Source organism: Manis javanica, chromosome 13, assembly GCF_040802235.1.
Source record: "Manis javanica isolate MJ-LG chromosome 13, MJ_LKY, whole genome shotgun sequence".
In the NCBI taxonomy this organism is placed as follows: domain Eukaryota; kingdom Metazoa; phylum Chordata; class Mammalia; order Pholidota; family Manidae; genus Manis; species Manis javanica.
Genome location: NC_133168.1, coordinates 99,341,366 through 99,368,635, shown reverse-complemented (window position 1 = coordinate 99,368,635; position 27,270 = coordinate 99,341,366). Strand labels below are relative to the sequence as shown.

Sequence of the window (27,270 nt, the reverse complement as noted above, 5' to 3'; positions counted from 1 at the left end):
ATACCGCCCAGCGTCCTTCCTGGTCCTCAAACGAAAGCCGTGTGTGGAAAAGGACTCCCTACAAGGCCACCTTCACGGACAGGCCTGACTTCCACCCTCTGGCACAGTGGCTCTGGGTGCGGCCGGTCCCGCAGACGGGAGCCCCTCCTGTGGCCCATCACCCCACTGGTGTGTCCTTGACCAGGCTCTCAGCATGTGCCTTCCAAAAAATGGAACAGGCCATGTCACCCTCCTGCTCCAAATCCCTTCCGTGTCCCAGGGGCTTTGTCCCCTGCTCAGCCTCCCAACTCCACACCTGCCCACTCTTCTGAATGGTGTGTCCCTTAGCACTGCTGACATGGAGCTGGTTGCTCTCTGTTGGGGACCCCCTGGGCACCGTGGGGGCTGAGCAGCAGCCTCCCAGGCCACCACCCATTTGATGCCAGGAGCACCCCTGGTGGTGATCAGATGCCCCGGACGTTGCCCAGTGGCCCCTCGGGAAGGGTTACCTGGGAGACATCCCCGCTGAACAGCTCCCACCCCCCCGGCTCTCACCCACCCTCATTAGAAGGGGTGGCTCTGATGCCAAGCGTATTTTGATTTTTTGTGCTTTGCGGAAGTTGGGACAGACTGCAGAGCCCACACTCATTTCCTCACCTAGGCAGAGTGGGCCACCCACCCTGGTGGAGGGTCCTCTGCTGACCCCTTCCTGGTGGGAGGGGGGTCCTCTGGCTGCCCCTCCCTGGGGTATGGGAGGTTCCCAGTGAGCTGCACCAGATCTGCCACTGGCCAGCCTGGTGACCTCGAGACAAAGCTTGGTTCATTTGCCTGTGCCCGTGATGGGTGTTCAAAATAGGGTCCACGTCCACGGAATGTCTAGGGAGCGCTGTGTCCACCACCGTGGGGTGGGGGCCCAGGAGAGCCCCCTCCTCCCGCACTGAGCAGTTTCCCGGGGCGGCTCTGGCTACGGGGTAACTCACGGTGGGACGCCCAGCTGCCACACAGGGTCCCTGGCTGCTCCTCCTGGAGCCTCGGCGTCTGGGCTGGCCCCTGGAGTGGGGGTGACTGGAGACAGAGAGGGAATGAAGGAGCACTGGATGAGCTCTGAATTTGCTGTTTCCTGAACCACCTGTGACCCCAGCACAGGAAGTGCTCACAGGTGTGCGCCCGGGTGGTGTGCAAATGCTACACCAGGGTTTCTGGAAGATCAGGGTGGGGTTGGGGTGCCGAGAGGTTGATGCAGAGCCGAGCAGAGGTCATGACGTCTATTTATTCCCGCACGGTACGCTTGTCGCCTGGTTAGCACTTGCGTTAGGACACATCCCAGTGGACGCAGGACGTACTGCAGGTGCTGACAGTGCGCGCCCTACTAGTTACCTACCACACACAGTTCTGGTCTGCCTGGACCACAGCCCGAGACCCCCAGGGAGCCCCGGACCACTCGTCGCCAGTGCTGCGGCCACAGAGCCAGTATATCCTCCTCCCCGGTCCCCTCCGAGCAGGGCGGCAGGTTGCCTGCAGTGGCCTTGCGCTCTGGGCAGGCTGCCTGGCTCCGGCTTGTGTGCCTGCTCTCCCAGCAGCAGCTCTGGTGGCTGCTGGACAATCTCAGGCTGAGGCCGGGGTGGGGCACCGGGTCCCTGCTGGCCTCCAGCCCCAGAACAGGAGGGGAGAGCCTGTCGAGGACCCAGATGCGATGCGCTGGCACGACCGCCTAGGGGCAGAGGGCAGTGGGCTGGGTGGGACAAACAGGCTAGGAAGGGCTGGAGGCCAGGCCAAAAGGTCACTGTCCTGCCCCTTGCGGTCTGGCAGTCATTGAGTACTGGGAAAAGAGGAGCAGAGATCAGACATCCAACAAAGTGCCTGAGTGGCAGAAAGTCCCGGAAACTGACCCTGTGCACCAGGGCGCACGCCCTCCTGCTCCCACACTAGGGTGCCAGGGTGCAGGGTAACGGAAGTTGCCTCATGGAATCTGCAACTAGATTATTCCTCGTGCAAGAATCCGCGGTCTGAGGCCTAGTGGATGCTGGTCCCCAGACCGTGCCTGGCAGTGAGCTTCTCCAAGCAGGGAGGGCCGACTCGGAGAGGGTTTCCCACCCACTGCGGAGGCCCCCGAGGACAGACGGAGGGGGGTGCAGGCCACAGGCACCCCACCATGACTGGATACAAAACCAGCTGCTTCCTGGAGGGCAGCTGGAGAACCGCCCCAACCCTGGGATATTCTCGGAGATCCTTCAGTGACTGGGATTTTGCGGGGTAGGGGGGAGATCAGTGCTGGTCTGTGTTCACAGCTTGCTGGCTCTGTTTCAGAAGGGTCTGGGGGCCGTTGGAGAGTACAAAAAGGGAGAGGAAGGCAAGGGACAAAAATAAAAATAATAAAAATCTGTCTTAACATGCGGGTCCAATTTTTCTTTTTCTCTGTTAGGCAGTCCGAGGGCAGAAAACGGCAAGACGCGGAAGACTTCCCGTCGGCAGGACGGGCCGGTGGTGGTGGGACGGCTGGGGGGAGAAGATGGGGTGCAAGTCAGGGAGGGCGGTGGGGGTGCGGGCGGTGGGCACAGGCGGGAGTCGGGGACCTGGGCTGGGGGGCCACAGCGCCAACCTAGACTTAACTTCAGTCCCATGGCCCCACGGCCACCGTTCAGAGGCCGGGCAGCCCAGCTGGGGCTGCTGTGTTGGTACCATACAGACACCGTCACAGATCCTGGGGCCACAGACCCCCGGTGAGGGTGCTTTGTGGACACAGTGATTGCGAATAGCGAATTGACCTCAATGATGGCTCTTGTCCTTTAAAAAGGGCACTTAAAAGAAATCCTTAAAAGGCTGGAAGGGAGCACGCCCTACTAATTGCAGTGGGTAGAAGGTTGAAAGTTTTTTTTTCTGCTTCTTGTTGTTTTTTTGCTTTAAAATTTTCTGTAAAAAAATAACAGTTGGAAAAAAAGTGGGAGGTAAAACAGGGAAGAAGCGCGCCAAAGCAAGATGTGAACTCCTCCTGGGCAGGAAGGCTGCCTGCTGTGCCCGGGGCACAGTCACTGGACAGACGGGGCGGAGGTCGCAGGGCCCTGGCACGGTTAACCGCCCTGGCTGACCTCCGGGACCCCCGAGAGCACCTTTAAGCAGCTGTACAGACAACACCTGTTCAGAACAGTACAGTAAAGGGCCACAGGCCCCAGAACAGCTGGGCACGAGGGGAGGGCCGCGGCCGCCCGGACACCCGCTGCGCGCATGCGCACCAGCCCTTCTGCGGAGCCGCATCTGTGCCCGGCCCACCTGGGGGCAAGGCCTTCCGCAGCCTGGGACGGGGAGGGGCAGGATTCGGGTTCAAACACCTGGATAGGGGCCTGAGAACGCTCCCGACCCGGAGGACCCAGGGTGGGCGCATCGGGCACCCAGCCCCGGGCGAGGGGACTCACGGGCTGTCACTCCTGCTGGTCGTCGTTGCTGGCGCTGGGGGTGCGGCTCCGGATCTGGCTCCGCAGCTGCTCTATCAGCTCAGGATTCTGCTGTTGCATCTGCTGGGCAAACTGCTGGCCCCTGCGGGTGGCGCCCAGCTCAGGCTGGGGCTGGACGCCCCTGCCTCCCGGGCATTGGCCGCCCCTGCACCCCCGGCGCGTGTGCAGCCACGCACCGAGGACGTGGGTCCCAGAGTGCCCGGCATGCGGCGTCTGCGTTTCCCTCCCGCTAAGCGCTCTACTCACGCCTGGATGAGACTGGCCAGGTCGTTCTGCGAGGGGCTGGTGCCGGGAGTCCCCAAGGGGTTGTGGCCGCCTGAGACCATCCCGGACATGCTGCAAGGGGAGGGCAGCTGATGCGCCAGCTAGGGGAGGTCTCTGCTGCCCCTGGCGGGTCTGGGGCTGACTGCCCTCACCCACCCTCTCCAGCAGCCCCTGTGAATTTCATCAGCTTTCCCAGGACATCATCAACCAATGGCAATCCTGCCCAAGGGGACACTGGGCCGTGTCTGGGGTCATCTGTGGTTGTCACAGATGGGTGGCTCCTGGCATCGAGTGGCCGGGGGGCCAAGGAGGCTGCTCACCGCCCCCCGCAGCGCCCCCAAGAACGACCCAGCCCCGAAGGCAGCCACGCTGTGGTTGAGAAACTATGCTTTCAGATGTAACCACCAACGCCTGCTGGTTCCTCAGTAAGGCAGACGCAGAATTACTGCACGGCTCCTGGGCGCGTACCCCGAACAACACGAATGGACTCAGCAGGGCCTCTCAGTGCTCAGGGAGAGAGGCCAGCCACTGCGTGTGACCCCATTTACATGAGACGCCCACAACAGGTGGACCGCAGACAGAAAGCGCATCGGTGGCCCTCAGGGGCTGGGGGTGACTGTAACAGGGAGGGGGTTCTCTGGGGCGAAGGCATGTCCTGGTGATGGTGTCGGCTGCACGTTGTAAATGTACTTAGTGCCGCCAAGCAGTAAACGTTAACGCAGTTAAAGTGGTAAGTTCTACGTTACACGTGTTCCACAGTAAAAAAGCATTTTACCCCAAGAGGGCCCATGGGGGGGTGAGGGTCACTTACAGCTGCTGAACCTGGGGGTTGTTCATCAGGTTTGATGCCTGAAGGGAAGACAGGCTGTCAGCATGAGATGAGAGCTTCCAGACACTTCCCAGCGGACGTGTTGCACTGGAAGCCTGGGGGCTCCCGCCAGCGTGCCACACGTGCTCATCCCAGGGCGGCGGCCTGCCTCTCCCCACGCTTCACGCCTCCCTCCACTCACGCTGGCCCTCATGTCCTCCACTTTAACCCTGTTTTGGACTCTCATTTTAAGAGATGCCAGGGAACCTCATCGTCTCACTGGCTGCTAAGGTTTCCCTGTGGGGACGCATCCAGATTCCTCGCTGCAGCCACGGAGATGAGGAGTCCCGCTCTGCCTGTGGACGGCATCGCCCTGGGCCTCCCGTGCACTGGCTTCCTCTGTGGATTCACTCCTTATGGCCTATTCCAAGGAGCGGACGAGCAGGAAACCTCAGGGGCCGTGGCTCAGGGTGCTGGCTAACGTTCTGTGAAAGGCCAAGACCTAAGATTTTGGCCACGGGTTCTGCACCAACCGCCAGCTCCACCGTTGCAACTGCACAGGTGTGGCTGCGTGCCAGGACTACAGACACCGGTGGTGGGCCGACCATGGGGGTGTGGCAGAGCGGCAGCCACCAGGTCGGAGCCTCACTCCGGGGGTGCCTCTGGAGGGCTCCCTCACCCCCGCATAGCGATGGAGACCACCCCTCTCGCTGCAGCCCAGGCCCACGGTGGCAGCCACCTCTGCCCACGTAGGCTGGACACTCCCTGCTGTGGCGAGGACACGCTCTGACAGCTAGGGGATTCTGGGTTTCTCTCTTCCTGATGGCCTGAGACCCTGCAAGCCAGCAGGGAAGCCTGACGCCAAGCGAGACCACTGGGAATGCACGGGGACTTGCCCCCACGGGTCACAGCTGGGGCCTGCTCTCTAAGGACATCCCTGTACAGGAGGAGTCTAGTCTGACACGGGAAGGTGGCTCTGCCAGCCTGGGACAGCCAGGGCTCTGTGGGGTCTAACTGAATGGTGCAAGGAAGAAACTGGGTGGGGAGGGGCCCGGGTCTTCCAGGTCCTTGGGCAGGACTATTCCTGGTGCTCAGTCCTAGGTGTGTGTGTCAGGGGTCTCACTTGGGGCATCTAAGGTTATCCCGACTGGAGGGGACTCCTAACATCAAGGGGGTGGGACCAGGGATGCTGCTGAAGCCCCCGGACCAAGAATGGCCCTGGTGTCAGCAGCGTCCGGGGCAGACCCTGGCCTGTGGCAGGCACGGCACGCAGATTGGGGACAAGGCTGGGGGCTGACGCGGGGGCCAGGCAGTTACCATGCTCATGAAGCCCGGGTTGTTCAGCAGACCTGCGATGTCTAAGCTGCCGACGCCTCCCGTCTGTGGGGACGAGAAGCTGTTTAGCGGCATCTGAAAACAGGACAGACGGCCGGCCCCGGTGCTGAGAGCTAGGCCCCCAGCCCCCCGCCCGGCACCTCACAGGGCTCGGCATCTCCCTCAGCTTCAGCTCCGCTATCTGCAGGTTGGACTTGTAGGTCTCGTTGCTGGGGTCCAGCTCCAGGGCCTTCTTATAGTGGGCCACCGCCTCGGCGTGCCTGTTTAGGCTGGAGAGCGCCAGGCTGTGGGGAGAAGGGGGCCTCAGGGGGGATGCGGGGCACGCGACCCCAAGCTGCTGCAGCTGGCCCTCCTGGCCCCGCGTCTGGGCCTGGCTCGGAGCTCAGAAGCCTGGGATTCCCAGGGTCGCAGGCGTGTCCTTTGGGACTGTTAGTGAGCCCTGCGGGCACACTGAGTGCCTCAGGAGGCACACTCCTGAGGTCAGAGGGAGCAGGCGGGGCCCGGGTCATGAACTCTTCAGCGGTGAGATCTGGTGCCATCGTCATTGGTGAGCGCAGACACATGCCAGGAGGGGGCACACCCCAATGTCTGCGGGGGACTCTGCAGACCTCCTCTTCTGTACCCCCTACAATTAAGCAGTGTTTTCCTATGAACTAGGAGCTGCTCTGCCAAATGCTCAAACTTGAGGAGTCGGGTGTGGGATCCCTGACAGCCATGGGTCAGAAATACGGGAGGCCCGGACCCGCCACTGGTGGCTGATGTGGGGGTGGTGCCATGGGGCTAAGTCCTGACCCTGGGGGTGTGACGCCGTGTCTCCGCATAGCCCCAGGACAGAACTCAACTACCAGGCATCCTGGTGGCCATGGGGAGTTGGCTCGTGTGGAAGGAATGCGCTGGATGCAGGGAAGGGTGTCGTGCGGGCACAGAGACTGGACAGGCTCCCCAGCCCCAACGGTGCCTGCCAGCCAGCACTCACCCCATCCTGCCGTAGGCTTTGCTGTAGGACGGGTCTATGCAGATGGCCCGCTCACAGTCCTGCACGGCCCCCGCATAGTTTCCCAGTTTGCTGTAGGCCGCAGCTCTGCAGGAGACACCACCCAGGGTCAGAGGGTGCACCCCGCTCACCCCCAGGAGCTGCCTGGGGCCTGCGGAGTCAGCTGTGCTGAGTGGAGGGAGGGTGGGGCCTCTTCGCCCTACCTGGGTGACTCCCTGAGAATCTAGCACTTGTCCCCTCCTGAGAGCTGAAAGGAAACCCAGGCAAGCAGCAGCTCAAAGCTGCAGGCGATGTGGACAACGCCAGGTACCCCCCCTTCTGCTCTCTTCTGCCCACCATCTTCTCTATCCTGCTCCTAGCCAGTCCCTCCTGCCACTAAAATCCCTGGAAAGAAGACATTCCATGTGGTGTAGCCAGCGTGAGCGTTTACCTTCCTGCAAGAACATGGGCCAGCCCGGTGTAAGGCACCGTCCCAGATTGGTCGCTTCCCTGGAATGACATCCGGGACTGATGCCACCTCATTTTACTGCCACTACTGATGCTCCTCGACACCCGGCCTGCTGCCTGACACTCGCTGGATACTTAACTGCAGTTGAGCCATTGCTAACCCACAAGATGACTGCCACTCCGCCGGCTTGTGCCCCATGGTACCTGTTGCAGTAATAGACGGCGTTGGCAGGGTTCAGCTCAATGGCTTTCCCGTAGAAGTGCACGGCTGCCTCAAAGTTTTCTACTTTCATCTGCTCGTTTCCTAGAGAAAGACAAGAAAACAGAACACCGGCCATTCGTATCGGCCCCGAGGGGGCTGCGATGTCACCGCACTCCTGGGATTCCTGTGGAAGGTGAGACCTCGGGGGCAGGCCTGTGTGAGCAGGGTGGGGTTTGCTTCAAGCGCCTTGTAGGGCCCGGCCCCGCTCCTGGCAGCAGCCGCCCCTGCTCTGGTTGTGGCATTCGGGGGCACGAGTCTCAAATACTGTAGCGCCTGCTGCCTCTTTCAGACACAGCCCAGCTTTAACGAGGACGAATCCACGTACCACAGAGCCCACCCTTCCAGAGTCTGCAGTTCAGCAGTTTCCCTATGGTCAGAGCTGAACCACCACCTTTAGTGCCAGAACATTCCATCACCCCAAACAGAAGCCCATCTCCATGAGCAGACACTCTTCACCCCCTTCCCAGCCCCACACCCCCGAATCCACGTTCTATCCGTGGACTTGCCCGTTGTGGACATTCCACAGAAATGGGGTGACGTGCCAAGCGGCCCTTTGTGCCTGGCATCTCTCACGGAGCACCGTGTTCAGGGCCCGACCACACCGTGGTGCGTGTGAGGCTCCACTCCTTTTCACAACTGAGAAATATCCTGGCGTGTGGATGGACCACATTCCCTTCGTCTATTTGTCTATCAGCGGGAACTGGTTTCCACGTTTTGGCTGTTACAACTTGCTGCTGTGGAGCGTCGTGTACGAGGGTCACTGTGGGCGTGCGTGTGCATTTCCCCTGGGCACAGACCCAGGAGTGGACCTGCTGGGTCATGTGGTCACTGTGCCCGACTGCCTGGGAAGCTATCAGACTGCTCTCCCCAGCGGTGGCAGTGCTCACACCTCCACCTGCCACGGGCAAGGCTCCAGCTTCCCCTGCCCCGGCCTCTGTGCTCTGGGAGGTGCCTGGCCCCACTCCAGAGGCCGGCTTCCCTCAGCTGCCGCAGCCTGGGGACCACCTGCCCCCACCTTCCCCACAGCCGCCCAGATCCGGGTGGGATTGGGTGTCCAGTGGGGACAGACACAGCTTCTCACCTTCGGTTTTTAGGCGCTCTGCCTCGGCCGAGTCCTCCTCCGAAGGTGGTGATGGCTCGGGGTTCCTCAGGTCCCGTGGTGTCTCCTGGCCCCAAAGAAAAGAGGAGGTGTTTCAGGGCAGCTGGCAGCCCCGCTGTCCTCCTCCTCCAAACCCTGCACCTTCTAGTCCCCTCCCCTGCAGGGGGTGCCTGAGAGGCCACAGCCTGTGGCCCAGGAGAAGATGCGGGCCTCACGTGGGTGCTGCAGAGCCGTGAGCCTCTCCTGCTGCTCCCCCGGTGCTAGGAGGGCGGAGAGCGCCCAGAGGCTCACCTTGCCTGTGGCGGCTGCTTCAAATATTTCGGGAAGAGTCTGAGGCAGTGCGAGGTCGCTGTCCTCCACCGTGACCCCAAAAGCGGTTTCCAGGCACTGGATCGCCACTGCAAGGGGCACAACCGCATTTTCTTCCGAATGCAGCCCCAAGTATGACCTGGGAGCTTGGAGGGCAGTGTTCTGGCCCCCAGAGGGTCTCGGCAAAGCCCCTGGCATGTGCCACACACAGCATACCCTACCAACTCCGGGTGTTGGTCCCTCCCATTCTTGCCAGCCGAGAACCTTGGACAACTCGGGACAGACAGACAGATGTGCCCCTTGAGCCAAGAGAAGTGCAAGGGAAGGCACTGCCCCGGCCAGCAGGCACTGAGTGACTCTCTGTGGGGTCACAACGCTGGGGGCATGGTGGGGGGGATGCAGTGCCTGGGGAGCTCTGGCAGGCCTCCATGGGAATCTGGCCAGGGACCCCCAGGTCTTCATGACTGGGCGGCGTGGTCTGAGCCTGAGCAAGGGTGGCAGCATGGTGGGCAGGGAGAAGCAGAGGGCACGGGCCGTGGTACCTTCCAAGCTCTCCTGGGCGTCGGAGGAGAGGCCCCCGTGCCGGAGCTGGTCATGCAGGAACCGGATGATGGCGTAGGCCAGGCGCTTCTTGTTATCCATTTTGAGGTGGGAAGAGACGACGCCCTGGCCTTTTCAGGATCTGCACGCCTAAGCCAAGCCCAGGAGGACCTCAGCGCGGCCTTTCTCCCAGCACCTGTCTGCAGGCTCCAGACACCTGCCACCCGGCCCCGCCTGGCCCCAGGAAGTCAGCTCACTGGCCCGTGTTATCTGCACAAGTGAAACGGAAACGTTAATGACCTCACGTCACAGAGGAGACACTGGGGCTGCCAGGCCAGGCCCAGAGAGCCTGCTCACAGAGAGACACCTCACAGCCCTGTTTCCCTACTCCAGCCTGAGGGTGACATGGCACTGCTGACACGGGGGCCATCCTGGGGACTGGGTGGGGAGCAGCAGCCTCCCTGGCCCCACCCACTTGGTGCCAGGAGCTCCCCACCCTCCATGTGGTGATGACCACAAATGTCCCCAGACATCGCAAACTGCCCAAACTGAAAATCACTAATGGACACCAAGTGGGGAAAATAAAGGCTCAGGTCAGGTTGAGCCAGATGTTGCTGCCATCTGACTGTGCTGCCAACTTTCTGAGAATTTCCTGTTTGCAGAGTACTTGGGGTTGCAGACAGGCAGAAAAGGGAGAGTGGGTCAGCGGCTGAGGGCCACGTCCCCCGGCATAGGTGAAGGGCATTTGACACAGGGAGTCCATAAAATCCATTGCTCTCTGGGGGAAGAGTTTGCAGTTTCACTTTAATGCCCAGCTTTGGAGAGGAACACGCTTTCTGCTCTCCGCAAAGTCAGGCCCAGCAGAGCACGAGGCTGGCACTCCTGTTAGGCACCCGGTATCTTCGGAACAATCACAACTTGTAGGGGTTTGGCTGCTGAACAAAATTCTCAAAGAAGGCCTCCTCTCTCTCTGAACAGTGGGGCTTTATGAGTACTCAGAAAGCTCTGCCGGGGCGCTGGTCTCAAGGCGCAGGGGTGAGCCTCCCGTGGGGGCACAGATGCTAGCCCTGGGAGTGGCAGGGGTCCTGGGGCTAGCTCCTCTGCTGGGCTGCACAGTCCCTCCCAGCTCTCCATCACCTTTTTAGTGGATCATATAAAAGTTTTTTTTAAATCAGTCTCTATTTCTTTTATTTTTGGCCCAGAACTGGCCCAAGGGGAAAAATGGCACACCTAACTAAAGCGAGTGCCCCGCCCACTTTCCCAGGGCCACCCGCTCCTCCTGTGGGTGCCCTGCCCCCTCCAGCCTGACTCTGCAGCCGGGTCCCTCTCCCACCCCAGGACACGCTGGGAGCCCAGGCAAGGGCCCCCCCTCCACAGCAGCCCTGTGTTCTTCAGAAATGCCGCTGCGATGTCCTGCACACCTAAAACCCTCCAACCTCAGGCGTGTGCACGGGATACCCTTCCTCAAATCCTCTCTGCTCCACTGCAACGCAACCACCCACCTTTCGCCAGCTCACCCAGGATTCTTTTAACTCTGCAAGAGTCACCCCCTCAGACAGAGCCGGATGCCCCCTTTCCCTGGCAAAGCCCGAGGCCTAGTTTTACCTCTGGTCTAGCAAGTCCTCCTCGGCTTTACCACTCTCCCCAGCCTGCCTTGCCCCACCATTGACACAGGACAGATTATCTCCCTTTGCACCCTGGCACTCAGCGGTGTTAGATCCCAGTAGACTCAGGAAAATGCCAGATCTTCCCAAATTCAGAACCGTGACCATGTTCCTTGGGGAGGTCATTTCTCTCTGGGTCTCAGTTTTGGGAGGAAACTGAGATGATAAACACTGGGTCTTGCCTACTTACTAATAATTCCCTTTATTCCGTCTTGCTGAGCATTTCCCAACTGGGGTCACTATTGGCTCTGGGCAAAATAATGTGGGATCAGTGGAAACTACAGCTCTGAACCTGGGGCAGAGCTCACCCCATTCCAAGCGACTCTGTCTTCCAGGAAGACGACTGTGAACGGCAGGTGAAATCCTGAAGCACCGAGGACTTTCTGGCCCAAGCTGTGTGCTGTGCACGCAGTGGATCGTTTCAGGGATCTGCGAACGTTTGCTGAAAAGGGCCAGAGCAAGCACCTTCCGCCTCCCACACCACCAGGGCCTCTGTGACGGCAACTCAGCTCTGCTCTCAGAGCACAAAACCAGCCACAGGTCCACGGGGACGGAGTGGACGGGGACTGTATTCCCACAGAGCTCCGTTTACAGAAAGAGGCTTCAGCTGGATTTGGCTCAATGATCATAAGTTTGCTGAGACCTTGGGTTGTTGAATCTAACCCCCATTTGCACAGAAGAAAAAACTGAGGCTTAGAGAGAACGGGGTGCCAACGAAGGTCACCCAGGTGAGAAGATGCCAATCAAGAGTTCGGGACCCAGCAGCCTGACTCCAGAGCCTAAACTCCAAAGTACCCTTTTCTCTCTCCACAAAAATGGACACACGTACAAAACCTTCCTTGCACATGATATTCTGGGGTTCACACACACACACACCTTAAAAAGCCTGTGCTGGTGGGGAACTACTGGTCTAGGTGGTGTCTAGGCACTGTGGACTTTTGGGGCTGGATCATTCTCTGGGTTAGGGCCATCCTGGGCACTGTCGGGGGCTGAGCAGCAACCCAGGCCCCAACCCACTCTATGCCAGGAGCTTCCCCAGTCATGCCAACCACGGATGCCCCCAGACATGGCCCAATGACCCCTGGGTTGGGGGGGAACAAAAACACTCTTAACAAATAACAGGAAGCTGATTAAGGAAGATTCTGGGTGTACTTAACCTCCCATGACCCCAAGGAGCGTACACTTGCACACTCCGTTTCAGAAAGCTCAGAGAGGGGAAGAAGAGACCTGTCCACGCTTACACAGCCACGCGGAGGTGACGGCGCTGGTCCTCCAGCCCAGATTTCCCCCACTGCTAGCTCACCATGCAAAAGACACTAAGCGTGAAAAAACTCCGCAACTGATGACCCCTCTGAGCTTTCCAACGGGCCCTGTGACTTTAATCCTCCCAGAGAACCAACTTCCAATCCCCGGCAGGGGCCGTGACAACGCCCGTTTTACAGAGGGGAAACTAAGGCTCCGAGAGGCCAAGAGGCCGGCCAATGTCAGGCCGGTGGGGAGTAGCGGCGCTAGGACAAAACCCCGACCTGAGCACCCCCAAACGGGGGCCCCGATTCATAGGGTCCGTGTTTCTGGGCAGCAGCCAACATCCAGCGAGCGCTCATTGCGTGCGGGGGGCTTTCGCCTCCTATTGTCCACCCGCAGGCCTGCGAACCGCCGTTTCCCTGGCCTGGGGTCCGGGACAGGGAGACCAGGGCCGACCAGCGCCAGCCCCATGCCGCCCTGCCAGTTTCCCCTCCGCGCCGCCCACTCACAGCACCACGCGGAAATCCCGGCCGCAGATCGACCTCCCCTTACGGGCTCCGGAGCCCCGGGATTCCCGAGCCACGGACCCCAGGCCCACCCAGCTCACCGCCGAGCCCCCACTCACCTCTCTGGCGGCCGAACCCCGACCCACCAACAGCTGCGCCTGCGCACCACGGCGCCGCCCGGCTCCGCCACCCAGCCGCTACGCCTGCGCTGAAGGAGCCAGCTCCTTTCTTTTTTAAATTTCATTCTGCGCATGCGCATCAATTACCCAGCCGGGCTTGCAGGGAAGTGACGCAACTACAGAGGCGGAAAGAGGGGGGTGTTTTGGGCAACTGACCTCTGCGACCGAAAGGAGGCCGGATACCAGTGTTGACTGGCCCAGTAGAGCGCGAATGGAGCGGTGCATGGTGGGACAGCGGCGAATTTTTGCCGGTTGGCTGAGCCGGTCACGTGGTCCCGGCCGGCCACGTGGTCCCGGCCGGCCACGTGGTGCGGCTGCGCTTAGGTGTTTGGCACTTAGAATGTCATGGGTGCTCTGTGAATGGTAGAGTCTGTCATCCACTCAATATCTTTGTTCATTTATTCGCCCTTCCATATAGCCACCCACAACTGCATTCTTACGTTCATGGACTCTATAAGCGAAAAGGAATACAGAGATAATTTACAGCAGGTGCCTAATCGTCAACAAGTGTTTATTGAAACCACCTATAAAGGCCGGCAAACTTGTTCTCAGTACCTTGTACTGCGGTAGACAGAATATAAACCAGTAAACGAGTATGTAAATTAACAGATTTCACTTAATAGCAAGCGCTATGAAGAAAAAAATGGGGTGTTGTGATTAATTAGTTGGCTGGGATGGTTAAGGAAGGCTCTTTTGGATTTGGAGGATGTAAATCCGGGGAGAAGAAATACCGGGGCAAAATACCTCTAAAAACCGAAATCAGTCAAAGGGAGAAATAAAGTTTAAAACCCGTTTATTGCTTACAAACGGCAGTCCGGCCCATCTCTGTCTCTCCCGCTTCAGTAGAAGCAAAACCGGCCCTCCGCTCACCTCAGGTACAAATAAACCTTCCTTGCCCATCTAACTACCCATTGATATGGAGATGAACTTCTCTCCATCCCTGAGGAATGATGCAAATACACTAAAGCCTTCTTTCCACCTCTGAACACCAATTGATATGCAGATGTACTAAAGCCAGGCAAGATATTCTGGAAATACTATAAACTTACCCACAAAGGATGACGAAAAACACCCCACAAACAAATGAAGACTAAGTAGGATTAAGCTTGGTGTGCTTTGTAGAAGGTGAATGATGAGAAATTCCCTAGGATGACTCAAAACTGCCTACCTTTAAGGTTGCCAGAAGTGTCTTCCCAAAGCATTTTTATCCAACTTAAAATGCATGGACGTTTAACGCCCTGGATTATTGTAATTTATTTTTTAGAAATAAAGGAGGTGGGTTTTATTTTATTTACCATTTTCAGTCTAGTAAATTGTTCTTTCTTGGTGCCGTAGATGGTTCAAGATTTCGTTGTTTAAATGGTCAACGCTAGATACAGGTCCAGGCTACTGTAATGTTCCAAAACACTTGCTGTTTGAAGTAGTGGATCGGTTTACTGGAGTTTTCTCCAGTTTTTGCTTTTAGTTGTTTAACTGCCTTGAATTTAACTGGTTAATCGGATTCAGCTGACCTACGTGGCGCACCTCCTCTATTCTGCGAGATGTTAGCATCTGGGCAGGATGCTAGAAATGTGATAATCTACAAAAAGTGCCTGAGATATGATAAGCGATCACTAACGTGAGGCCCTTAGGTAAGAGAAAATCTTGTAAAAGCAGCCAAATGCACCATTATAAGGTAGCAGGGAGACAACCACAAATAAATACGGGAGCTGAGAACGCAGGCCAAGCGCTGGCTCGGTCAGAGAGCCGCCAGCGCACCAGCTCCGAAGCTCCAGCTGTGTGTGGTTTCCATAGAAACGCTTACCCCGGCCCTCCCCAAGGCTCCGCCCCCTCGTAGCTGACAGCCAATGGCAGATAGGGAGGGTTCCAGCGCGTGCGCAGAGTGCGCCAGTGCCCCAAAGCACTGCCTGGGAGTGTGGGCGGAGCTGGGGCAGGAGTGAGCCGTACCCTTGGGCGCACGCGCCCTCCCAGCATTCAGCGGGCGCGCGGGCGGCGACCACTGAGTAGACGCAGGTGGCTGGTCCCCAGCAGCTTAGGTGGCCTGAACCGACCACGTGGAGGGACGGTTGCCCCTACACCTACCCACGCTATGAAGCCCCCCGCAGGTACCGGCCGGGTCTCGGTGTGGCCCCTGTCGCCAGACCCGGGTGTCCCCTGCACCCTAGCGCCACCGGGGTTGCGACTTGGGCCTAAGAACAGCCCAGTGACCGGGGCTCCGGGGATGGGGGAGTCGGCCAGCCCGGGACCCCGACCCCTCTAGGGCCGAATGAATGAACTGGCTTTTCAAGCGCTTCACTCATTCCGCAAGCTCCGTGTCGCTTCTGCTAAGGACAGGTCGGGCCCGGAAGTGGGCTGTGGGGGACGCCGGGCGTCCAGACAGGATTGCAGAGCCGGGAGCAGACATTCAACAGGCAAAGAAGCAAGCTGGGGCTATCGAGAGCTGTCGGTGCCTAAACTGGCGGCGCTTCTTTAGAGAGGGCAGTCCTGGAGGGCTTCTCGGAGGAAGCGGCATTGCCGACTAGGTTCTTTTGGGAGACGCAGCTGTCCTACCAAGACCTACCGGAGGAGCATCCCAGGTGGCAGAAACCAAGAAGGCAAAGGCAGGGAGGCAGGAGCACGGTTATTACGCATTTGGAGGGCGACCAGTCGTTTTGGCTAGAACATGGCTGGGGGCTCCTTTTATTTTCAGGGCGGAAGGGCGCTGTGCAGGGGCTTTCATTAGGGGAGCGATGTGCCCTGCGTGCTGTATTTTAGAAATTGCCCAAGCTGGTTGGTGTATGGTGCCTCCTGGAAGTTTCTCCTGCCCGCTTAACCTCCCCCAGTTCTTTCTCCGCCCCATCGAGATGATAATCATTGTATTGATAATAGTTATCATAGTAAGGTTTTCTTGGGCTTCAGAAAGGCAGGAATGCTGTCTGCAGGACTGTTATCTCATCGGTGGCAGTCAGTAAATATTACAGAATGAATGTGTCTGCTGAGTTTTTTAAGTCCTTGCTCCTCCAGATCATGTGGATCTCCTACCTTTCCTGAGTTCCTAGAGCCCTTCTTTACCACCAAATTTAATACAGACCCACAGTCCCTTTTCTGCAGTTCTGAAATCCTCTGCCAGCTGAAAGATTTTCCCCGAGTTCACAACAGTCATTTGGCCAGAATTTCCGACTTGTTCTAAGGTTGTGTTTTCCCACTTAGTGTATACCAGCGGTCCTCAGTTGGGGCGATTGTGCCACTCCAGGGGAACACTGGACGATATCAGAGGACATCCATGGTTGTCACACTGGGGGTGCTCCAGGCATCTGAGTGGGTGGGGGCCAGGGAGGCTGCTCAGCCCCCATAGTGCCCTGCACAGCCCCACCCAAGAAAATGAGCCAGCTGCAAACATGGATAATGCTGTTAAAAACCCTGTCCTAGAGACACCAACAGGTGTGAGCCAGCAGTACCCTGTAGGGACCCCCCACACCATGCTCTTCACAAAAGGCGGGAGTCCAGGACCTCGGGGGCCCTGCTCAACCTCTGCTATGCCAGAAGGCGAAGATGATGCTCAAGTGGGCATTTTCCAGAGCAGCCTTTTCTACTTGCTTATTCCATACCCAGACCTCTGTTCATTAACTCAAGTGATGCGGGACAGGTATAGCCGTCCCAGCCCACAGGCGCCACAGGAATGCCACTGGGGCCTCTTGGGAAAGGGAAGACTGGCCGGGCAGGTGTCAGGGCAGAGGGATGACCTGTGGGAAGGCCCTGGAGACTTCCGGAAGGCCAGTGTAGCTGGGCACAGAGAAGTTGGCAAAACCAGCTGGCCAAACCTGACGTGTAGGATCCAGTGGAGTATGGATGGTGTAGACCAGAGGTCAGCAAACCAGTCTGTAGAACAGCCAAACAGTTGAGGCTTGGTGTGCCGTGTGCTGTCCCGGGGTCCCCTGTGAAATCACTTTCACCTCATGGGCTGTTCAGTGTAAGGCCACTGTTTGCTAATCCCTGGTGTAGAGCTGGTCAGCGTCTGGACTGAATCCCGAGTGCAGGGTGGAGCCCCAGAAAGGGGACAGGAGGACCTGATATTTAGAGTTGGCGGTGAGTGCAGTGCACTGGTTCACAGTGCGGGAGGTGCGGTCAGACTGTGGGGGTTTGAACCACTTGACACCTGTGGGATCACGGCAGGAGACGTGAACTCACCCAACCTCAAAATTCCCATCTGTAAAGTGGGGGCAACCTAGGGCACAAAGCACAGAAGTGTCTGAGAATTCAGCCAAATGTCTTACACCCTGAACAGTCCAAGGAGTTTTCAAGTGATGGCTGTTATTACAGACCACAGTCAATAATCCAGAAACTTTTGGGGCTGGGAACATTTCAATAGCCAGGATTTTCTCCTGTTTTAGGAAGCTAATACAGTACGGGTGAACATGGGTCACATCCATGTTACATCCAGGTAGCACCCCATAATCAAATTAACTCTTACAGTGAAATGCATGTCAGCACCAAAGTCTACGTCAGCACAGCTGACATTTGGGGCCAGTCACTCTCAGGGGTGGGGCTGGGCCCTGTGGGGTGTTGCACAACATGCCTGACCTTCAGTCACTTGATGTGGTAGCATCAGTCCCCAGTTCTGATAACCACAGATGTCACCTAATGTTCCCTGGGAGAATGAACCTGCACATCCCCACAAAGCCCTTGGACCTTGTCTGTGCACAGGGAAGCCATGATCCTCCCCTCTCCCTCTACCCCCTGTTACTCGGACCCTGATTCCATACTTGAGGCCGACCACACCTGGCGTGGGGTCTTCTCTGTCCAGCCTGTGCAGGAGACGCCCTGGACGCAGCGGCCTCGAGCTCTGTGGTGAACTACCTGAGGTGGGACCTGAGTGCCCAGCGGATAGGGGCGCTCACCGCAGAGCTCATGCAGCAGACCAAGCGCGTGTACGACCAGGTGGGCTCCCAGAAGTTTGAAGACGTGTCCTACGAGAGTACACTTAAGGCGCTGGCCGACGTGGAGGTGACCTACACAGGTAAATCTAGGTCAGGGTCTGGGCAGGGAGGGTGACTCCCCTACTCCTGGGGGACCGTGACGGATAAAGGCGCAGATGGGTAGGAAAGGCATCTGGCAGGTGCCAGTTGGTGGAGGCAGCTCCGCGGGCCCCCGGTTCCCCTGCGCACAGGCCCTGCTCCACTTCTCCGCCTGCTCAGTCCCCAGGCCGACGACGGGACAGTGCGTCAACCCGCATACCTGCCTGGGAGCCGGCTCAGGTGCTGGCCTTGAAACCAGAGCTCCTCTCACCCCTTTCCGCATCCCAAAGGATACTTGTTTTCCTCTGAGCAACTGAGCTTGGCCCCTTTGGGCTTCTCACTGCCCCCTGCTCTTTGGGTAACCTAATGTCGGCAGGTGTTCTCGTTGCCGCCCGCGGGATCCTTCTCGGGGTCTCTCTGCTTCCTGTGTGAGGAGCAAGCTACTTGGTCAAAATCCTCGTCCTGAAGCCTCTGTAGAGGTTCACAGTGTGGGGACAAAAGACCAAGAGAGGTCTGTTGGCAGAGGGATCACCCTCCACCAAAGTAGTTTTTCTGGGACCTTTGGAGATTCACCCACAAATTCCAGCTTGGGCTCTCGTGTCCCTGGATCCCAGCCATGCTGACTGTACCGACTGCTGGCCTCCACTACTCAGCCTCAGGTGGAGTGGGCCAGGGTGCCCCAGGTGAGGGCTGCAGCCGGGGAAGCCTCCCCCTCGTCTCTCGGGAAGGAGGCTCTCAGGATTGAGGGATGCTGATTCCCCCTTACCAGGCATAACCTGCCAGACATTGTTTATTCTCTCCACTTCCACACCTGTGGCCTTTTATTTCCATCTCCACTCAGGAACCTGGGAATTGCAAGGAAAACTAATTGCACTGTGGCACTCCCCTGGGCTGACCAGCCCTTCAGTGCCTTCCTGCTGTTCTTGGGTGAGGGCCCAAGTCCCCGGCGTGGCCTTCAGCACACCCTGCACTATTGGCCCCTTGCCCTCTGCTGGGCCGTGTGTGCCCATCTAGGCGGCCGCCTGCACTTCTTTGAGCTCCCACTCTGCTGGACATGGGCTCCTCTGCGCTCAAACTCCCCAGGACCCCCTTCCCGTGACCCCTGCCCACACCCATTGCCAAGGTTGACAGCCACTCCACAGTCCTGGTGCCTCCACACAATCTTACATGCCCCTTACCTGTAGATCCCAAAGGGCAGAGGCCATTTGTGGTCTGTCTGCCATTCTCTTGGGCAGCCAGCAACGCCCGGCCCAGAGCCCACCTCACTTAGTACAAGCCCCTCGTCTGCAGAGGTCTCCATGCCGCAGCCGAGCACACGCAGACCTGAGGACGTCTCCACTGGCCTACAGCCGGGGAAACCACCACACTGTGATTTGCATTCAAGTCTCCCTGACGCAGTGTGTTCTTTTTAAACCCCTCTGTTGAGATAATTCACATCCCATGTAATTTGCCCATTTAAGCATATGACTCAGTGGCTTTTAGTGTATTCACTGTGTCCAGCTGTCACCACTGTTATCACATTTCCACTGTCACCACTGGCTATTAAACACTTCCAACCCCCCCAAGCAGAAAGCCCATCCCCATGAGCGTCACTGCACACCCTTCCCAGCCCCTGGCACCCACGGACCCACATTTTATGGATTTGCCTGTTGGGAACCTGTCGCAGAAATGGGGTCACACTCCGTATGGCCGTGTGTGTGTGGCGTCTCTCTGAGCACCGTATGCTCAGGGCCTGTCTGCGTGTAGGATGTGTCAGGGCTCCACCCCTGGAATGCAGTCCCTTCAGCTTGTAGTCTTGCCCTCCTCTCTGCTGTGGTCCTCCTTTGCTTGGAGTGTCAGGAGTTGGCTCTGCGTCCGTTGGGCCTTGGGTTCTGAGGTCGTGGATGACAAGGCTCATTTCCAGGGTGGGGAGAGACACAAGGGTGAGTTCTGTGCCCGCGGTGAGGTTGGCGCTCAGTCTCTGGGTCCCAGTTTCACACTTGCCACGGTCTCCCCGTTTCAGTTCAGAGGAATATCCTTGACTTCCCTCAGCACGTTTCTCCGTCCAAGGACATCCGGGCGGCCAGCACAGAGGCGGACAAGAAGCTGTCAGAGTTCGACGTGGAGATGAGCATGAGGCGGGACGTGTACCAGAGGGTCGTCTGGCTGCAGGTGGGCGCCGTGGGCCCCGAGCGCAGGACCCGGGCTGCCTGGTCCTTGTTCACATCCCTTCTTGAGAAACCGCTGAGCTGCTTTCCTCATCAGCCGTTCCCTTTTACGTTCCCTCTGCCGTCTGGGTGACCCTGCTTCTCCTCTGCCTTGTACTGATGGCTCGTGTAAGCAGGGTTTCAACTCTCTCACTCCAGGAAAAAGTTGAGAAGGACTCACTGAGGCCAGAGGCCTTGCGGTACCTGGAGCGGCTGATCAAGCTGGGCAGGAGGAACGGGCTGCACCTGCCTGCGGACACTCAGGAGGTGAGCGCTGGCCTTCTGGGGTGAGGATGGGGGTGTTCCTGTGCCCCAGCTGAGGGCCTGCCTCACTTCGTGCCCATCCTGCTGCTCTCTGGGCTCCGGGAAGGCAGGTCTGTCCCAAGCAACTTGCTCTGCCTCCATCCTCCCAGGTCCCGGGGCTCCCTTGGCCAAGGAGAAGAGCGCGCAGGGGGCTCGGGCAGCATCGGGCACCCTGCCAGGGTCTCCCTCGTGCTCTGCTGCAGCGTGGCCCACACACCAGGCAGTTCCGTGTGGCTAGCTGGGAGTCCACAGTCTTGACTCACACTGTTGGGAGTGTGGCGTGCGCCATCAGCACTATCCGTTGAGAGCCCCTGAGGCAGGGGGAGACACCACCACGTGGGAGGCGTCCAGTCGGTCCGGGAGGTGGGGGCTCTGAAGCCTCTCTCGCTCCCCCAGCACATGCTGTTTTCCTGCTGCGTCTTACAGCCTTAACTGGCACGGCTCGTTTGCGGAGGCTGGGACGTAACTGGAAGGGTCCAGCACTGGCACATGTGGCAGAGCCTGCCTCCCTAGCTCAGGAGCTAGGGTTCCCTGCAGGGCTGGCTGTCGGGCTCTCTGTCCCACCTGTCCCTCCTGTCCCGAGGAAATTGTCCTGTCATGTGCTGGGGGCAGGGGCACCATCTGAGGGCCGGGCAGATGTTAGCCCTACTGGGTGCCTCCTTGCACGCAACAAGGTCAGCCTGCATCTCTGTTCAAATGTCTGCAAAAGCCTAGTCTGTGGATGGAGGGTACTTCCTGGGCAGCAGGGCCCAGAGCTCTCACCCTTGGCCCAAGCAGGTGGAGAGCCTGAGGGCCGCGGGGGGCAGATGCGTGCATCCTGGTGCGTGTGCACCACCTTGGGGCTGCGTGTCTGCATCGGTCCCCCTGCGTCCTGTGCTCCCGCCACCTGCTGCCTCCCTCCCGGGGCTCCGGGGCCAGCCCCTCTCAGGCTGCCTTCTTTCCTCCAGAAAATCAAAAGCATCAAGAAGAAGCTGAGCCTTCTGTGCATCGACTTCAACAAGAACCTGAATGAGGACACGACCTTCTTGCCCTTCACCCGGGAGGAGCTGGGTACGACCAGGCTGGGGGGTGGCAGAGGCAGAGGCCTTTGCGTCTGGCCGCCCCTGGGCAAGCAGCTTTCTTCACTCGAGCACCCACATCATTTTGGAACCTAAGCTTTTAGATCCTTCCTCGGGGAGGGGCGGGGTCTGTCTGTCGAGATTCTGCGTCTGGCGGCCTGTGTCCCAGAGTGGTGGCAGGAGTGCCAGGCAGGATGTTGTGGGGGGAGGCTCGGCCTTACTGAGACTTCCCTGCCAGCTGCTCTTCATTTTTTTTTCAAAATCTTGTGTAACGGAGGGGGTATACTGAGACCTGTCTGAGCCCTGTCCCCACACGTGGCCATGCACCTGGCCATGCACTTGGCTGCGCCGGGGGTTTGGAAAGGCAGGGTCTTTGCATCCTTCTCAGTTTCTCTCTCATGCCTGCATAGCTCTTCCTCCCGGAGGGTGTCCTGGTGGCTTCTCTTTGGAGTTTTGGGCACGAAGTGGGGGACTGAGCAGGGTGGGGAGGCCGGGCACCCTGCCAGCCCTGTACCCAGCCTTCCTGCCTCTGAGCTGGTGCAGTGGCTATTGGTGCTGGAAAAGCCCTATTCCTTCCTCCAGGGGGGCTCCCAGAGGACTTTCTGAGCTCACTGGAGAAGACAGAGGATGAGAAGTTGAAGGTCACCCTCAAGTATCCCCACTACTTTCCTCTCCTGAAGAAGTGCCACGTGCCCGAGACCCGGCGGAAGGTGGAAGAGGCCTTCAACTGCCGGTGCAAACAGGTGAGGCGGCACCCGGTCCATGCTGCCCACCTGCCTGCGGGGTTCAGCCACGGAGGCTCCTCAGCGAGCTCCCCCTGCCCGGTGCAGGCGTCTGAGCCCCCCTTTCCCGGGCTTGCTCGGCCTCTGCGTGTAAAGCCCAATGCCCTGTCTGTCTCCGGTCTCACGGAGCTGGCTGCCTGTCGGTTCCAGGAGAACTGTGCCATCCTCAGCGAGCTGGTGACCCTCCGGGCCCAGAAGTCCACCCTGCTGGGATTCAGCACGCACGCCGACTACGTCCTGGAGATGAACATGGCGAAGACCAGCCAGGCGGTGGCCACTTTCCTAGGTAACCCCAAGCCTCCCCCCGCAGGGCCCTCCGCGGGTTTGGGAATAGGGGTTCAGGGTTCTTGACTGTGATGTATGGGGCCTCTGCAACCCCGTTCTGTCCGCCGTGCAGGTCAGGGGCCTCACGCCTCCCCAGGTCCCTGACCCGGCCTGGTGGGAGCGTCAGGCCCTGGGGCGAGGCCTGCGTCTGCCCCTGCTCTGCGGCTTTGCCGTGGACAATTCCACTCTGGGGGCGCTTCTCGGGGTCTTACTGCCCGTTCCTAAAGTGCCAACCGGGGGCAGGGTGGGACGTCAGGCCGGGTGGGGCAGGGATGGTGGGGGTGGAGGAGGGGTAGGGGGGAGCGCGGTGGGGTGGGGCGTCGGCAGGGGCGGGGCAAGGTGGGGGAGCGCGGGGAGGGGCGTCGGTAGGGGCGGGCAGGGGCGGGAGCGGCGGGGGAGTGGCCGCGTCGGCGATGGCAGCACTGTCTTTCCCCTCCGTCCCGTGCAGACGAGCTGGCCCGGAAGCTGAAGCCCCTCGGGGAGCAGGAGCGCGCCGTGATCCTGGAGCTGAAGAAGGCCGAGTGCGAGAAGCGCGGCCTGGACTTCGACGGGCGGATCAACGCCTGGGACATGCGCTACTACATGAACCAGGTGGAGGAGACGCGCTACAGCGTGGACCAGAACCTGCTCAAGGAGTACTTCCCCATGCAGGTGGTCACCCGGGGGCTGCTCAGCATCTACCAGGAGCTGCTGGGGCTGACCTTCAACCTCGAGGAGCAGGCGGCCGTGTGGCACGAGGACGTGACGCTGTACACCGTGAGGGACTCGGCCTCGGGCAAGGCCATCGGGAAGTTCTACCTGGACCTGTACCCGCGGTGCGTGTGGGCTGCGCGTCCCCCGGGCCCCTGCCTTCCCTCCTGTGCGTGGGGCACGTGTCCACCGCCGCCGCGCAGTCCGGTGCCCGCTGTTGGGGTGGGGCGGGCGGGCGCCCCTCTGCCGAGATTAAAGTTGAGGCTGTTCAACGTGTCCGTTTGCCTCATCGGGCAGACGGTTGAGTGAGGGACCCAGGGCCAGTGAGCGGAAGAATCGGGGCTGCTGCGTGGTCACCAGCCCTCTGAGCCGGTCTGCGGGGACAGTAGAACCCCCCCCCACAGCCAGGCTGACCCTGCCTCCCCCAGGGAAGGGAAGTACGGACACGCGGCCTGCTTTGGCCTGCAGCCGGGCTGCCTGCAGCAGGATGGGAGCCGCCAGATCGCCATCGCGGCCATGGTGGCCAACTTCACCAAGCCCACCCCGGACGCCCCCTCTCTGCTGCAGCACGACGAGGTGGAGACCTACTTCCACGAGTTCGGGCACGTGATGCACCAGCTGTGCTCTCAGGTGGGGGCAGGGGCCGCGGCAGCTGGGCTGGGGGCTGGCTGCCCCTGCCCGCGGCTCAGTGAGTCTGCAGGCCGGTGAATTCTAACGCCACCACGCGCGGTAACGGCCTCTCACCAGTTTCACTGCAAAGTCCCACAGACGCAGAAGTGTGCTTCCAGGTCCTGGAGGCTGCGGTCTGAGGCCAGGGTGCCGGCAGGGCCTGTTCCCCCGGGGCCTCCTGGGCGTGTCGGTGGCCGTTCCTCTGTGCGTGCCTGTGTCCTGATCTTTTGGATTAGGGCCCCCCGCGTGACCTCATTTAACCTTGGTTACCTCTTAAAAGACCACCCCCAAATGCAGTCCTCCTAAGGCCTGGGGATCAGGGCTTCAACCCGGGAATTTCAGCTCAGCTGTCCTCGGTGTCGGCTGTTGGAAGGCATCAGTGAAGATAACGTGCGCGTGTGACTCATTCAGAGCCGTGTTCGGCACACACAGGCCTGTCTGCGGGCCACCGCCAGGCAGGGCTGCTCGTGCGATCCGGCGAAGTCGGGGTGAAGCGCGGAACCAGGTTTACTGGAGCCGGGCGCAGGGTCCGCCGTTCCTGCAGTCCCGCTCTGCCCCACAGGCCGAGTTCGCCATGTTCAGCGGAACGCACGTGGAGCGGGACTTCGTGGAGGCGCCGTCGCAGATGCTGGAGAACTGGGTGTGGGAGAAGGAGCCGCTGCTGCGGATGTCCCAGCACTTCCGGACCGGCAGCGCCATCCCCCAGGAGCTGCTGGAGAAACTCATCAAGTCCCGGCAGGCCAACACGGGTGCGCTGCGGCCGGGGATGTCCACGCGGCGGGGCCGACCCCCCACCCCCACCCCCGCCTGGTCTCTGTTCTCTGGACCTGGAGGCTGGGAGGAAGGGAGTCCTGGCAGCTTTCGGGCAGGCCCCTGGTGCCCACGCCACACCCATGGGAGGGCTGCCCTTGAGGATTTCCGGGCCGCCTGGTGGGCACAGCCAGTCCCCCATTGCCTTCCACCTGCCCAGGTCTCTTCAACCTGCGGCAGATCGTCCTGGCCAAGGTGGACCAGGCCCTGCACACACAGACAGCTGCAGACCCAGCTGAGGAGTACGCCCGTCTCTGCCAGGACATCCTTGGGGTCCCAGCCACGCCAGGTAGCTATTCGAGGGTCAGGCCCACCTTAGAGGCCAGGGTCTCAGTGGTTCCCCACGTCGTGAGGATCTAGTGACAGTGGAGGGGAGTCGGGACAGTTCACCAGCTGAGGAAAGGCCCAGAGGAAGCAGGTGACCCCACCCCGCTGGCTTCCCCGTGGGCAGTGGGGGTCGTGGTTCCCACCCTCCCTGTCAGATCCACCCTCACATTGGGTGCTGCCTCCTTCCCAGCCCCGTACTCCTCCTCAGGGGCACCCTGCCCCACGTGGCTTTGTAAATGCTTGGAAGGCGCGGGAGTCCTGGTGGTCTCAGACCCTGGGGATGACGCATACACGAGGTTAGGGTACGCCGTTGCGTGCCTGCGCAGGTGCACACCTGGCCTGAGCGCTCAGGCAGCTGGGTGTGAGAAGACAGGCGGGTATCCAGTACAGGCAGTGTCACATCGGTTTACTATTCTGTGAGCATCTATAAATTCCTTCCAAAAGTGGTGAGTGGTGTCAGTGCACACCCTCGGTGCGGGTTGCGCCTTGACTCGGCGGTGTCTCCTGACATCGTGACAGCTAAAGTCATTGAAATGGTTTGGGGCACCTCCAGGGTACCGCAGGCAAAAAAGATTCACTACTTCCTTGGGCCAAGTTACCTGGCCCCTGTTTCCTAGAAAGGTTGGGCTGGTTCCCCTCTTCCTGTGGGGGGCTCTGATGAGGCTGCTTTGAGTTCCCCTCACCTGGAAGGGGCACTGACACGTCAGATCTCGTCTCCCAGGGACCAACATGCCCGCGACCTTCGGCCATCTGGCGGGTGGTTACGACGCCCAGTACTACGGCTACCTGTGGAGCGAGGTATACTCCATGGACATGTTCCACACGCGCTTCAAGCAGGAGGGCATCCTAAATGGCAAGGTGAGGGGTGGCAGGCTGCTGGGCAAACACTGACCTCGGAGTGATGCCCCCACTGCCCAGGACCCAGAGCCCATGTACCTCTGCCGCCGGCCCCGGGTGCGTGGGGGGGCTGAGGCACCTGCTGGGCTTTCCTGGAGGCTGGAGATGGGCCCCCCTCAGCCCTGAGAGGCTCCACCCTGGACCCCCCTGGGGCTCTGCACACACTGGTGCACGCCCACTGGGCGCAGGGCAGAGGACGCTGGAGGACCCTGGCCAGCACTGCCCCTCTGCCCCTTACAGGTGGGCATGGACTACAGAAGCTGCATCCTGAGGCCTGGCGGCTCCCAGGATGCCAGTGTCATGTTGAAACTCTTCCTGGGCCGGGACCCCAAGCAGGACGCCTTCCTCCTGAGCAAGGGGCTGCCGGTGGGGGACAGTGAGCCGCCAGCATGCTGACGTGCCTGGGTCTCTGCCCGCCCCAGTCTCAGGACTCCACGCGGCCGGCTTCCCCGTGCCTTAGCTCCCGTTGGAAACGGGGTGGCCTGTGACCAGCGGGGGCAGGTGGGGAGGGGGCTGTTCGACGCCATTGCTTGTGTCCAGTCTCCACAACCCCCACTTGGCAACCGGCTCAAGTTGAGAAGGTCCTGTCTCCACTGTCTGGAGAGCCTGTGGCCCTTCAAGGCCTCGTCTTTGTTGCACTAATGCACCCCTTCCTGGGAAGTTTTCCTAGTGAAGATGGTTCTTTGAAATGCAGCCATTAAAAAAGAGAGACTGCTGGCCTTGGCTCTGACTTTGTCCCTCTTACCACAGAATAGGGGGACGTGGTGGCCACACTTGGGGGTGGCCACTCGGCTTATTGCCCCAAGTTCTGGTGCAGTAACCTCTGAACTTGGCTGGGGGTCAGCCCAAGGCTGCGGGTACCGCAGGCTGCTGTCTGCCGGAGCGTTCTGGATCCTGGCACGTTTGGGTCACTGGGAGGCGGCTGAGCTGGGGGAGGGAGGTCCGCAGGGGTTTGGGGACCATGGAGCCGGGGTGTCAAGATCGTCCCTGAGCGATGCCTGTTTCCCGCCAACCTGTCCCCTCCCGTGTGGCACCAGGTTCAACTGTTCCCAGGCAGGTGGTTGGGCATGGCGCAGCTCCTGTCCGGGCCTGTACAGAGTCCTTGGGATTGTGATGTGCAGGTTTCTGACTCACGGGCACGGCTGCTGGA

At 59.8% G+C, this 27,270-nt stretch overlaps 2 protein-coding genes across 6 annotated transcripts; one reads left to right on the top strand and one right to left on the bottom strand.

Moving 5' to 3' along the window:
• Positions 1-1,230: 1,230 nt before the first annotated feature.
• Positions 1,231-13,151, bottom strand: SGTA (small glutamine rich tetratricopeptide repeat co-chaperone alpha). 5 transcript variants are annotated; one of them, XM_017653954.3, is made up of 13 exons: positions 13,021-13,133; positions 11,459-11,579; positions 9,489-9,756; positions 8,929-9,035; positions 8,620-8,704; positions 7,481-7,580; positions 6,812-6,916; positions 5,981-6,119; positions 5,818-5,880; positions 4,504-4,541; positions 3,675-3,764; positions 3,390-3,510; positions 1,231-2,475 (listed from the first exon to the last, which is right to left on the bottom strand). In XM_017653954.3, the coding sequence occupies exons 3-12, from the start codon at positions 9,586-9,588 to the stop codon at positions 3,396-3,398; spliced, it is 942 nt and encodes a 313-aa protein (XP_017509443.1). In that variant the 5' UTR covers positions 9,589-9,756; positions 11,459-11,579; positions 13,021-13,133; the 3' UTR covers positions 1,231-2,475; positions 3,390-3,395. The 5 variants fall into 5 exon arrangements, 4 of the variants coding, with proteins under 4 accessions (XP_017509443.1, XP_017509445.1, XP_017509444.1 ...); XM_017653956.3 differs by having other exon boundaries at positions 11,459-11,550; positions 13,021-13,109; XR_012124573.1 differs by lacking the exon at positions 11,459-11,579 and having other exon boundaries at positions 3,390-3,500; positions 13,021-13,151.
• A 1,867-nt stretch (positions 13,152-15,018) lies between these two features.
• On the top strand, positions 15,019-26,836 carry THOP1 (thimet oligopeptidase 1). The gene is made up of 13 exons (XM_073220616.1): positions 15,019-15,185; positions 17,864-18,076; positions 20,077-20,225; positions 20,420-20,527; positions 21,511-21,613; positions 22,204-22,364; positions 22,554-22,689; positions 23,176-23,542; positions 23,846-24,047; positions 24,649-24,835; positions 25,057-25,185; positions 25,945-26,081; positions 26,361-26,836. Exons 1-13 carry the CDS (start codon positions 15,170-15,172, stop codon positions 26,514-26,516), a joined length of 2,064 nt encoding a protein of 687 aa, XP_073076717.1. The 5' UTR covers positions 15,019-15,169; the 3' UTR covers positions 26,517-26,836.
• Positions 26,837-27,270: the final 434 nt, after the last annotated feature.

Excerpts from the sequence above, each read along its gene's own strand:
- SGTA (XM_017653955.3), bottom strand. The coding sequence starts at position 9,588 with ATGGATAACAAGAAGCGCCTGGCCTACGCCATCATCCGGTTCCTGCAT. Across the intron at positions 9,036-9,488 it reads CGCCCAGGAGAGCTTGGAAG|TGGCGATCCAGTGCCTGGAA; the intron begins GTACCACGGCCC and ends TGCCCCTTGCAG. Across the intron at positions 7,581-8,619 it reads AGAGCGCCTAAAAACCGAAG|GAAACGAGCAGATGAAAGTA; the intron begins GTGAGAAGCTGT and ends GTCTTTCTCTAG.
- THOP1 (XM_073220616.1), top strand. Across the intron at positions 22,365-22,553 it reads TCAACTGCCGGTGCAAACAG|GAGAACTGTGCCATCCTCAG; the intron begins GTGAGGCGGCAC and ends TGTCGGTTCCAG. Across the intron at positions 23,543-23,845 it reads TACCTGGACCTGTACCCGCG|GGAAGGGAAGTACGGACACG; the intron begins GTGCGTGTGGGC and ends TGCCTCCCCCAG.